At 19.7% G+C, this 14,846-nt stretch overlaps 1 protein-coding gene across 4 annotated transcripts in view; it reads left to right on the top strand.

Annotated features, from left to right (window-relative positions):
- The first annotated feature begins 4,772 nt into the window (after positions 1-4,772).
- LOC107965795 (lactosylceramide 4-alpha-galactosyltransferase) overlaps positions 4,773-14,846 on the top strand; it is a 31,036-nt gene continuing 20,962 nt past the window's right edge. For 2 of the 4 annotated variants that reach the window (XM_026443806.1, XM_026443805.1), the window contains exons 1-2: positions 4,773-5,445; positions 10,386-10,776. In XM_026443806.1, coding sequence (XP_026299591.1) covers positions 5,256-5,445; positions 10,386-10,776 — 581 coding nt within the window. In that variant the 5' untranslated portion in view covers positions 4,773-5,255. The remainder of the gene's footprint in view (positions 5,446-10,385; positions 10,777-14,846) is intronic. The other 2 variants (XM_026443804.1, XM_026443803.1) reach the window with 1 other exon arrangement.

Here is a 14,846-nt window from a genome sequence, read left to right as displayed (position 1 = left end):
TCATAGAGGATTAGATAGGAAAGTATATTATTTTTATATTATCGTATATTTCTTTGTAACAAAAGAAATTTCGTTTTCATCTCAATATTTGTTTATCATAACTAAGTATTACTGTTTCTAATGTATTGTTCATTCATCTCATTTTCAAAATAAGCTATTCTATATATTTGTACAATGTTTTTTGTGACATGAATTAAATATTTTATTAACGATATGACAAGCAGAAAACAAATTAGCAAAAATTTATTTAAAAGTCGAATTTTAAAGAAAAATACAAGCATATATTAATTATAAGTACATGTTAATAATAATAAAACAATATATATTGTGCAATAAGAAATGAAAATAGAAAAAGAATGTTCGTAGTATAATATATAAACGAATATATTTAACGTATCAAAAAGAATTTATATTAAACAAATAAACAATTTAATATGTCATGTTGACTGCCTTGTAAATGAATTTTTTTAATTTTAAATCAAATTTCAAGATAATTTTTAATAAAAATGTTAAAATAAAATATTGTAAACAAAAATGTGTAGCAATTATAAAAAAAACAATGTCACTTGAAATTATAATGTCACTTGGATATATATAATTGATTTCCTAATAGAAACATTAACGGCGTTAAAATAGTTGAAGAAAAATGAACTATTTTTTTAAATTGTTTTCAAAATACACAATAAGAATATATAAGATTTGATCACTTACTTATTAAGTTACTTAGTAAGTTAAATATAAGAATGAGGTGTTCGTGTTCCTAATTTATGAAATATTATTGTGCAAATATAAAAATCTTATGTACTGTTTTTGAAAATTTTATGTGTTTTATATGTATGTATATTTATTATTATTTGCACATTGCGGTTATATTTTCTGAAAAAGAAAATAATAAATTTTTAAAACAAATTCATATAACTTTTATTAATTAATTTAATGATATTGTTAATAATTAACAATGCTTCTTAATTTGAAATAAACTCCACAGGAAGATAATTTAATTAATTTAATAATATAATAATATTGTATGGAAAGATTATTCAAATTTAAATATTATCCTTAGATATTTATTAGTATTTTGAAACATGAAAAAAATAAAAAATTTATAATTTTTTCCTCGTTTTTGTTAATAAAAAAAAAAATTCTAAATTCTAAATTCTAAATTCCCTAATATATAGAATTTTTTAATTTTATTTTAAAATTAAAAGTTATTTAATTTTAAATATTTTAATACGAATATATTTATCATCATGAATGCAACAAAACATGATTACAATATATACATGTCATAATGAAGTCAATTCACACTCAATTTTAAGTCTCCCATTAAATGGAGCTTATTATATTTCTATAGAAATAAAGTTCTATAAAGATATTATAAAAATATTTTTATAAAAATAAAAAATTTTCGATATTTTTATAATGATAATAAGTAAGTATAAATATCTATGTCTTTATATCTGTAAAAATATCTCTTTTCCTAATCATGTTTTTGAAAATTATCACAAAATTAATATTTTTTCGACTATTAAATGTATTCGCGAGTAGTTATTATTTGCGAAATTTATAAACAAAGATTTGTTAAGTGAAAAACTATGAAAAAGTTCTCCTTTTTTGTTTTTAAAGGTAGCAGGCTTCTGTTGAACATGAATAAAGAGTGATATTTGTTGGAAAATTGTTTTTGAGGGACTGATCAACATGTGTGATTGTATATTTTTGCCATTTCGGATTGAGCCAATTTTAGCATTACATGTTCCAGACATGGTTGATTCAACGACAGATAGTATTGTTCTGGTTTGACGTAGTCTGTGAGAGGGATGTTATCTGTTCCCGCTTATCTTGGGATCTTTGTATACACATCATCATCCAAGCGAAAAATTTTCCTCCAACTTGGGGATATCGCGAGTCTGAGGCACTGACTATTAATTATTGACTCACCGAAAAATTGTGACTCTTCCAATTGAATTAGAAAGAAATTTTTTCTATGTTGGATATTTATCTATCGTCACTTTTAAATAAAATTTCATGGTGATTACATCATAGTCTAATCACCGGATACGACAATTAATTTGTGAACACATCGTGCTCTGACGTGTCAGCCAAGATTACGTGCCATAATATTATGAGAGATGCTCTCTAATAGATAAAGATTCCGCACGAATAACTTATATACAATCCACAATTAAAAAGTATACTTGTTACAATTAGCTTATATCTACCAAATCAATATAATATTATTATTGCAAACATTATATGTATTAACAAAAAAATTAATTATGTTAAATTGTATGCTCTCTGAAACTTAAATTTTTATTTAAAACATTTTTTTGTATTATCAATACTTTGACAGAAATTCCAGTAAATCAATTTAAATGGAATACTCATGTATTTCCAAATTGTTAAATATTTATTTTATATTTTAAATAGTCTATATCTGCTGAAACATATTATACTGTGATATATTACATGTATTGATTCAAGTGATGGGCTTAAATTAATAATTTACACATGGAATATTCTTTTATCATTTTCAATTTTATGAATTATTAGTTTAAATTCATCGCTTAAATTTATATTATATTTCCATAGCTATGTTCTTCTTGTAATTCTGCTTAATATTTTATGATTTTCCTGTTATGATGATATATTTGATAAATTTGAAATTGTTCAAATATTTTTTTGAATCGTTCTTTGAAGAAGAAATGAGAATATATAAATATTCGTATTTTTAGATTGTGTTTTAGATAAAATGAAATATTTCTTTTATTTCCATCATATCGACAAAATCTCGTTTATCACATATCTATTTTATATTTTACAAAATTAAAAGTGTATTAAAAGTGTATTCTAAAATCAATGTGTGAAGATAACAGATTCTGTAACAACGCAATCGAAATATATTTTAAATCATAAGAGAGATAATGAAATTCTAGAGTAATGAATTGAAAAATACAAAAAGTGTGCAGAATTCTAAACGATTGTTTATTTTCAAAATCCCCATCAAACGGATGAAAGATTAAAAAAAATTGATTGATAATTCGAAGAAGACAGTTTTTCGAAGAACAGTTATTTTTATTAAGACAATTATATTCACACTTACAAAAAGTTTAGAATAAAATACTTCCTTGTAAAGATTATTTGAGTTCAATCGACATTTCCGAATCTTGATCTTTCTTTAAATTTCACAATCATTAGTAACAGTATTATTTCGCAAAAAATCCAATTAGAATTGGACATCATTACTTATGCCAAATGAAAGAGTGTCATCAAGAGTATTATATTATCTATTCTCAGGTAACAAAAAGAGTTGAACTATTGCGAATACCGAAAACACAACATAAATAATATAATATAATATTAATAATAATAAATATTTTTATAAAATTAAAAATGTATTATTATTATTATTAAGTTAAATGTTTTTTATTTCACAACACAATATATTAATTTTTTTATTATTCAATATATTATATTTTATTATTTTATTAAATCTTTAATAATATTTTAAAATTACGCGAATTCCATCAATAAATAAATTGCATTCAAATGCAATAAATGTTTTGAATTTTTTTTTCTTTAGTAATTAAAAAAAAATGTATATTTTATATATGAATTTTTCTGAATTATTGATATACTAATAATAATTTTTATTAAAATATAAAAAAATATAACAATTTCTATTTGTAAGAATTCTATTCATATTCTATCAAAATTATTTTTACATTCTAAATCGTTACTAAAACATATTTTTTTACATTAGAACTCTTATTTTTATCTTCAACTAATATCTAAATATGTATTAGAATATGATTATTTATTGTTATTAATCTTGTAAGATTTAGCAAGTATACATTATAAATAAATTTTATAAAAGAAGTTCATCTTATATCAGCTAGAATAAAATTTTATGATTTAATTTACATATGTATATATTACAGTATATATGTATATATTTATATATGTACATATGTATACATTACTCAAATATCAGATAAAATTTACTATTAACTTTATAATTCAATTGATATATGTTATCGTAATACAATTCGTATAAACGTATACAATTCGTAATTTGCAATCAATTTCGAAAATTTAAATAAATTTAAATTATTATAACTTTATTGCTTTATTGTAGATGAAATGATTAAATTTTTAAAAATTTTAATTTTATCACTTATAGTTATTTTGACATATAGAAAGCTTAATTTAAAAAATTCAATATATCTTATTGATAATATTATCTTTATAAGATATATTATCTTTATAAGTCAAATTTTTTAAGTCAAAATAAAATTAGATTTATATAATAATCTTCTTTTGAAAAATATATTTCTATTTTGTTATGAATAATTTTTTATATTTTTGAATTTTAAGTTTATGTAAAAAAAAGAAAAAAAATTTGATATTGAAATTCATTCCGATAAAAAAAACACTTAATTGCATTACTTCAATATAAATAAAAATTATGATTAAAAAGTTATAAATGAAAAAAATTCAATTCTAATTTTTTACTATTATAAATTTTGAAATACTGTAAATCTTTCAATAAACTTCAAACATTGGACATCTATTTTCCAGAAAATCGAAATTAGTAAATTAATTTATTTTAAAAGAAATAACAAACTTCTAATTATTTCGCAATTTGTTCAATATTACAATTATTAATAATTAAATATTTATTTTCATATCTATTTGTATTATATCTATCATAGATTTCATAGAAATGCTAATCTAACGATATTTAGATATAAAGATTAAAGCATTTTATCTTTATTCTACAGTGATACTTCTGACATCGATCCGTCAATTCCGACATTAGTTTTATAAACTACTAACCAATATAGTAAAGAGAGCTTTTTATAACTCAATTTTTATTTTAATAAAGTTTTATATCGAAATGATCAATATTCATAAAAAAAATTATATATTCTAAGAGAACAGTCAAATGAATAGTTGATTATAATATAGAACTTACATATTATAAAACTAATAAAATTATAAATTATAATGTGTATAATATAAATAAAAAAATAGTATACAAAGATAACATATAAAAAAGTACGATTTTAATTTAATGAACATGCGAAATAATAAAAAAATAAGAAGTTTTTTTTATATAATATTGTATCTAATAAAAATATAAAAGAATATTTAAAAAAAAATTTTAAGAATTTTTGGAAAGATTAACAAACAATTAATTTAATAATATAACTATAAGTAATGCAACAATTGAAATCGACAGATATCGAAAAAAAATGAAGAAATTGTTTCTATATTTTCTCTCCATTGTCATATTTATCCTGGTAATAATAATATTCTTAAATGATGATTTCATTGAAGAAGATGAATTTGAACCGATAAGACAAAACATTGATAATATGAATATTTCCTGTTACAATCAAGCGAGCACGTCAGAAAGTCTTCCGAACATTGATGCGAAATTAGGTATGTTTATCAAATTTGATTGATATTATTTAGTTGTAATTTTTCATTAAGTTTGAAATTATTTAATTAACAAGAATTTTTTTATTCATTATACGATTTTTTAAATTAAAAACATCTCATCGATTTCTTAAGTTTAAATTCAAAAGTGATATCTATGTATATAGTATGTTTTATTATTCATAATATAATTAGTGATAAAATGAATTTCTTTAAGTTAAAAAAATAAAATGAAATTTATTTAAATTTTGTTTTCGAGTAAATAAAATTAAAAAATTTTAAGAATTTTTTAATGTAATAAAAATTTTTGATAATAAATAAAATTTGTTTAAATAATTTGATGCTAACCAATGAATCGATAAGTTGTTTTATATGTAAAAATAAGCAAAAAACGTAAAATAAAATTTTATCATTTAAATCTTTTTAATAAAATCGAGATTATATAGCATAAAAAATCGTATGGATGAATTGATTAAATTCAATTTTCTCCAAACCAATTTTTAAATGAAAAAAATTTTATTCTAAATCTAATATTTCTAAGAATTTCTAAAGAATATATAAATAGAATTTTGATTTAAAAAAAAAGATTTTAAAAAAAATAATCTAATAAATATTTCTAATTTATTCGTCTGAGAGAAGAGAAAAATTTAAGATTAAATTATTGAAATCTTTAGAATAATGATCTAGTGTTAATATTATGCATAAATATATTATGCATACAGTTATACAATTATATAGTTATATAGTTATACAGTTCAGATTTCAAATCGATAGAATTAATGTTAGATCGATAGAATAATATGTTTTAAATATTTTGTTCATGAGTTTGGATTAAATTTAAATTTAAAATACATTTCAGTATTTTGAGATAAAATACTAAAAACTGAAATATTTTCATAAACAAATATTTGATAGTTTGATTATTTCATGCTTAAATCAAATTACTATTTTAAAAATATTATTTTTTTTGCTTAAATTATAGACAAATACTGTTTGCTATTTATAAAATATTATCGAAAGATAAAAATTTCAATAAAAAAATTAAAAATCCTATTAATTAATTATTAATATTTAATTATTAATAATTAATTAAATAAATATATTAATTTTATGCTTCATATGTCTAGATTGAACTTTTTATATCTTTATAAACAATATTATAAACAATAATGTGACTTTAATATATTATATTGTATTATAAAATGTTAAAATTAAAAACTGCTTATTGGAAGTATTGGTTGGCAACTAGTAATTGCGGATTTCACTTATCGATATGATCACTCATAATCGATTCGGATCGTCACAGTACAACTCGTGAGATTGCAGAGAAGTTTCATGTATCACATACATGCATTGAAAACCACTTAAAACAACTTGGCTATGTTCAAAAACTCGATACATGGATTCCTCACGAACTAAAAGAAAAGCATTTAACGCAACGCATTAACGGCTGCGATTTGCTAAAAAAACGTAATGAAAATGATTCATTTTTAAAACGACTAATAACTGGTGATGAAAAATGTGTTGTTTACAACAATATCAAGCGGAAAAGATCGTGGAGCAGGCCACATGAAGCAGCTCAAACAACATCAAAAGCTGGTATTCATCAAAAGAAGGTTTTGTTATTAGTTTGGTGGGATTACAAAGGAATTGTCTATTTTGAACTCTTACCACCCAACCAAACGATCAATTCTGTTGTCTATATTGAACAATTAACGAAATTAAACAATGCAGTTGAAGAAAAGCGGCCCGAACGAAATTTGACAAATCGAAAAGGTGTTGTATTCCATCATGACAATGCAAGGCCACACACATCTTTGGTCACTCGGCAAAAATTATTGGAGCTTGGATATTTTGCCACATCCACCATATAGTCCTGCACTATCTGATTACTTTTTGTTTCGATCTTTACAAAACTCCTTGAATGGTAAAAATTTCAATAATTATGATGATATCAAATCGTATCTGATTCAGTTTTTTGCTAATAAAAACCAGAAGTTTTATGAATGTGGGATTATGATGCTGCCTGAAAGATGGCAAAAGATCATTGATCAAAATGGGCAACACATTAAAGAATAAAGTTATTTAGTTCCATGAAAAAATTCTTTGATTTTCTAAAAAAATCCGCAATTACTTAGTTGCCAACCCAATATTATATAAGTTGGTATTAAAATATAGTATATATGAAATATTATTTCTTTATTTCCAAAATCATGTATCGAAACAATAAAAATATTTATTTCTATTTTCGCCAACTTAGTCGAAATAATATAAAATGTCATTTATGTAATGTTTTTTTATCAAATAATTTGCATTTCCATTTTTTAATACTTATAATTTATATAATGTTTTTTATAAATCGTTTGATATTTATTATTTAATTCATATTGATAAATATATTGATTGATATTTTGTATAATTTTAATGCATTTATTTATAATTTTAATACGAATTTTTAGATAAGATATATATCTTACATATATTTTTATGAAAATATGAAATATCTCGAAAGCAATAAATAACATTCAACAAGATAAAAATTTCGTTCTTTGATCTCTAAACAAAAGAAAAATTACATAAATAATTTTACGTTGTGTAGATCATATATTACAAGAGCGATATTGCTTTGCAAAATATTTCGCCAAAATATATAATAATAATATTCAACAACATAGAAATTTTGTCGAAATTTGTTTGAAATCCGATAACAAAAATTATTTATCATTATTATCAAATTATTATCAAATTATCTAAAATATCAGTCAATATCATGAAAAATCCAAATATCAAAAATAATATCAACTATTTCGTTTTTTCTTTCTATTTACAAATAATGAAATCTCAAAAATACATTGAGAAAAAAGAAAATTAGAACTATTCGAAAAGACACATTAATCAGAATTTATAATCAGAATTAATCATCATGAGTAGAATATTTCCAATAAAAAAAAACTCGTTTCTTAAATATTTTTTTATCTTATTTCCGCCCTCGATAATCTTTTTTATATATTATATAATCTTCTATATATTTTTCACAAAACTTTTTAAATTTGTTCTTAAGAAATTAAAGGTATTCGAGTTACTAAATGCTATTGCTTATATAAATTTAATTAGATTTCTAGATAATTATTTTTAGATAAATTGATATTTTTAAAAAGATATCAAGTACAAGAGAAAATAAAAAAAAAACAATGTGCAAATAAAAATGAAAAATATTGTTACTAAATTAAAAATGATTTTATATTAAATATTATAAAATTTAAAAGAAATATCTATTTCCTGATTTAATTTCATTCGATTTAATTTCATTCAATGATGATAATTATCACAGCGAAGACAATGTTAATAATATCTAAATAGACAGCATATAATAATAATAATAAATATATTTATAACATTTCTTATATAAACATTTATAATTACTTATAAAAGAAATTTTACAATAATAGTAATCTTTTTTTGGCAAATCTCAAAAACTAAATGATGGTAAAAAAAAATTGTTGAAAGTATTTATTTTTACAACATATTCAAAAAATGTGTAATTCTCTATTCGATTAATTACTATCAACAATAATTTTTATTTTAAAAAAATAAAAAAAATTTCATTAATTTCTTTTTCTTGCTATTATTTTGGCAGATAATTTTAAATAATTGATTATTTCATATTTTTATTATATTTTAAGACATACATTATTTATTTGATTTGCTATGGTATTTATAATTTTGCCTAGAATTTCACCACAATCAAATTCTGTGTTTTATTGATAATGATGTAATTGACACAAAAATAGTAATGAAACACTAGAATTTCATAAAATATAAAAATATGCATGATCAATTGATTTACTAGTATATTTAATTTGTATTAATATACAATTATCATTGAAACAATTATCGTTGAACATGTGAAAATTGATTGTTGCGCTGCGACTGATTACAATTAAAATTAATATAATAATAAAATATTATCAATAAGAATATAATAAATATAATAATATAAATATTTATATAATATGCCATTATATAGCGTATACTATATATGCCATTAAATAAGCATATCTTATTTATAAATAAGTATATATTATTTATAAATGAGTTATATATAAACAAGATATAAGGTAACATATAATGCAATAATTTTTTTAATCTATAATTTAGAATTCTTCTACTATTTTAGTGTCATTTTCAATTTTATTGATTCAATGCAGAATAAAATTGCAACAGAGATTAAAATTAAAATTAATTTTTAATAATGAAATCATAAATAAAATATAGAACAGAATTATCTTATAACTTAAACAAAATACAACATTTCATAGAATTATTTATATATTCAAAATATGTATTTTTTTATAAAGATTATTATAAAGTAATTAACTAAAACTAAATGATTTTGCATAAAAAATATTATGCTCTTTTTGTTATTTATCTTGATTTTAATATATTATAATTACAAAATGAATTTCTCTTTTTGAAAATATTAATCCAATGAATTTTTTTTTGTGACACATATTTATTAAAATATAATTATATAAAATAGTTTTTTGAAATATGTTATTAAAATCAACAATTTTTTTCTATGCATACATATAATTAACAGACTCTTTTAATTTTCGAGATATTTGCAAAAAATATTAATTTAAAATTAAATAAATTTTTGATAGCATTTAGCATTTAATAAAGTATAATTTATATAATTTCTCATGTATTATATATTATTATATGTTATAATAATATATTATAGATATATATCTTTATATATATATATAATATTATTATAATATATTATATATTATTATATATTATATATAATTTCTCATATAATATACAATAATTTGAAATATATAGAATAATATATATAATTATAAATGTGGAATATATATGGAATAATATAACAAATTTTCAAACACATGATTGTAAATTTTTATTCCAATTAACAACAGATAACCAAGACACGGATTGGAATATCTTTTTTCACGAAACATCTTGTTTTGATGAAAATGGTTTAGCATTGAATGCTCGTCAAGCATGCGCCGTCGAATCTGCAGCTAAAATAAATCCAGATATGAACATATATTTATTATTTCTCTCTCCTTCAAAGATTTCGAGACGATTCAGAAGATTATTTAAACAATTGCAAACATATCCGAATATTCATATCAGACGTATCAAACCTGAAGATTATATGAAGAATACACCTCTTAATGAATGGTATAAAACCGAAATATTAAAGAAAAGTAAATGGCCAATTAATCATATGTCTGATATTTTAAGATATCTGACACTTTGGAAATATGGAGGAATATATTTGGATTTAGATGTTATTGTCATCAAGTAAGTCCATTTTCATACACATTACAATTTATTGGTAGAATTAAGTATATTACTTTATCCATATATAACAAATTATATATTCTACATTCTCAAAAATTTTGAAACATCTGTAAACTGAAAATTCCTGAGAAAATTTCAACAGTTTAGTTTGCAAAAATTTTTGTTAACGAATTATTAATAAAAAACATTGCCTAATCATGAAGCACATAGCATAATCGAATTGCGACAATAGTATTAGACGATTAAACAAGAATAAGTTCAAGTAACATATCAAAGAAAATGTGTTAAATATTATATTTATTTATTTATTCATTGATATAATTCGATATAAAATATCGATAAAAAAATATTTGTTATATTCAATAACGATTCAATATTTTCTTCAAAATATATTGTTTATTGTTGCATAGCACATTACTACATCAACATTACTATTACAATAATGCGCTTCGTAATTAATCAGTGTTTTTTGATAAAATTTTATTAATAAAGTTATAACGAAAGTATTTGCAAAGAAAAACATTGCTTAAAATTACTTCAAGAATCTTTAATTTATAAATGTTCCATCCTGTAATATTTTCGCTTAACAGGAACACGACTGGCTTGGAATCAGTTAATCGTAATTCGATATCTTGCTAACATTTAAATATAATTAATTTAAAGAAAAATTGAATTTTTATAATTTTAGTTTTTCTTTTCTAAAAATATTATATTTGTATATTTTTGCTGATAAAAATGATATTAAATATGAAATAATTTTAATTTATTATTAATATATTTCGAATAATAATTTAAAAATAATTTTAAAATAAAATATATATTATTAAATAAATAATATATTTTAATTGAGATTATATTTTTAGTCAATTAAAGAAATTTAAAATAAGGTGAATATTTGAGAAAATATTAAATTAAAAAATTAATTATTTGGAAAAATAATTTTTATTTTAAAATTATTATAAAAAACTAGATATATTAATAATTTTTTAACTTATTAGTATTATAAAATTAATAAATATTATTTTAATATTTAATAAAATTAATAAAATTAATAAATATAATTAATAAAAGTAATACAAATTAAAATAAATTCAAAATCAAATTCAAAATTAAAAATCAAATTCAAATTGTCAAGTTTTAATTTATAGATTTTTTTTATATTTTCAATTATATAAATTGAATAATATTTCAGGAATCACAAATTTTTTAATATTCTCCAAAATAATTTAAATACCATATTATTCAAAATTATTTTTAAAAATAAAAAATTTTTAGTTATTTCATAAATGCTTTTTGTGATATTAAATAATCTATCTCTAGAAAAAATAAAAATATCTCGTATCAAACATATGTATATTTTATATGAGATATATACAAAGTATTCAAAAGATATCTTTCAAGGATGGATTCTAAATATCAAAACAATAAAAAAAGTTCATATATACATATTTGATAAGGCTTAATTAACAAGCTATAAGCATTTTATGTTTATTAGATAGTATAAAGTGAAACGGCGAAAGAGAAAGCTTAGCTAGATGCGCGGCAAAACCATATATGCAATATTGCTTTTGTAACAATAAAAATAAATATACTGATATTTTTTTATATATTTTTCAAATTATTTTAAATAAATTTCAAATAAATTTCAATATAAAATCATATACAATATGTATAAATATCTTATAATATAATTTTTATATCATTTATTAATAATATAAATCAATATTATCTCATACTGAAATAAAAAACATTAAATTCAAATAAAATGGAGACAAAAATTTTTCAACTAATATTTTAATTGATCTATGAATTTCAAATTTATTCAAGTATTATTAATTTCTTATACATATTTTTTTACTTTCTTATACATATGAGGATAACCAAATTTATGTGTAGAAAAACATATGCAATCATTCTAATCTGAAATTTTATATATATTTATATATTTTATATATATTTATATTATTTATATATATAAATTTTATATATAGGAATTTTATTTTGCTTCTATGAATTTTGATAAGTAAACAGATTGTCAAGTGTCACATATCAATTCTATTATGGATTTAATTAAATAACAGAATTGATGTGTGACACTTAATAATATAATTATTTAAATATATTTAAATAATTATTATAAAATGATTTACATATGGATTTAAATAAAACAATGTATATATTAATATCTTGGAATTTACTAAAACTTATTCGTAAGTTTTTGTTAAATAAAGAGTTACATAATATGTATATTGTATATTATTTTATATTGAATTTGAAATTAATTGTATAATAAAAATTGTATAATAATCATATAAAAAAAATAGTATATTTATTTTTATTAAGGGGCTTTATTAAGACATTATGCAAACAATACAGTACTGCCACGCACTCAGTTAAGCATTCTCTTTCACCATCTCACTCTATCTATATATACTCTATCTATAAATTTAAAATATTTATAACTCATTAATTAAGCTTTATCGGACATACGTAAATTCTTTTTTATAGTTTTGATATCTAGAATTCATCCTTCAAAGATATCTTATATTTTATCAAGATATTTTCATGGGATTTATGGAATTATTTTAAACACTCTGTACATAGCATCTAATTATTTTCTAATAATCTAAGATATTTATAATGATTGATCATCATTATAAATTTACTTTTAAATAAATTATTAATTAATAAATAACAAGTAATCTCTTTATAATATAATTATTATTTTAACAGAAATTTATATTTAAATAATCAATGTACATAGGATTTATTCATTATTAATGTCGTGTACGAGATTTGGATAAAACTATATTGTAACAAAAAATAAGAGATTCAATTATTATTATTTGATAATCAATATCGATATGATAAAAAGATGAGAATTAAGTAACTATTGTATAACCATAGTGGAAGCGATGTAGTGAAGATTCATAAATTAAAATATTAAACTAATTATTTGAATTACAATTGTATGCATAGCAATCAAAATTACTATGAAATAATAAAATTCTTTAGCATAAAAATTATTGTGTATTCAAATCAACTATAAACAAAACAATCATAGTATTGCATATGAGAGGATCACATCTATTGGTTGATCTTAATCATAAACAGGGACAAATTCTTTACTGTAATTATATTTTTATTTGTTATGCTTTTTTTTATTATCTAAATCTGTATTTTATTATCTATATTATTTATTATATTATATTTATACTAATATCTATTATTAATATCTATTATATTTAATTTACATTTAATTCTATATATATATAGAATTATATTGTAATATATATATTATATATATACCATATATATATTATATATATAAATTATGTTTATTATACATATTTACAATATAAATTAATATGTTTTTGTCAGAAATAAAAAATGTATTTCGATTTAATTTTCTCTTTCAAACTTTTTTAAGATACTTTTTTTCAACATTCGTTTAGATCTGGCAATAGTTATCGAAATTGCATATTTGACGACTATAATGTGTTGACAGGTTGATAGATTTAAATATAAGTTCAACTTTTTACATTTTCATTTTCTTTTCTAATCTATCTCCATTTTGTTTTCATTTTTTTTGTAGTTCTTAAAAAAAAATTTCTTGTTACATCATAACCATGAATGCTTCTGTCTTGTCCATATGTTTAATGACTTGAATTATTGAACAGATATAAGTTCTTGAAAAAAAAAATTTTACTTATTTTGAATTGATATTGTACCAATCATAAACAGAATTCAAATTGTTTCTTTTCTCAAAAATATATCAATTTATAACTTTTATTCTTTAAATATGTAAATTTAAACACCTGATTGATTTTATTTACTATTTTTATTATATCGTTTCTTGAGAATATTTTTACCTATATATATGTGTATTTATATATTTGTGAAATTTTTTGTAAATATTCAATTCTAAAGACTAAAATGTTAGCATGCAAAAATGTCGATGAAAGTTATTTATTAATTTAAAAACAATTTTTAAATAAAGCAAAACAAGAAATAACGAAATGGTACATAATAAAAATAGAATTTTCTCCTTTTATTCTGCTTTGCTTATA

The sequence above is a fragment of the Apis mellifera genome, linkage group LG11, assembly GCF_003254395.2.
Source record: "Apis mellifera strain DH4 linkage group LG11, Amel_HAv3.1, whole genome shotgun sequence".
NCBI lineage: Eukaryota > Metazoa > Arthropoda > Insecta > Hymenoptera > Apidae > Apis > Apis mellifera.
This window is presented reverse-complemented; position numbering and strand designations above follow the sequence as displayed.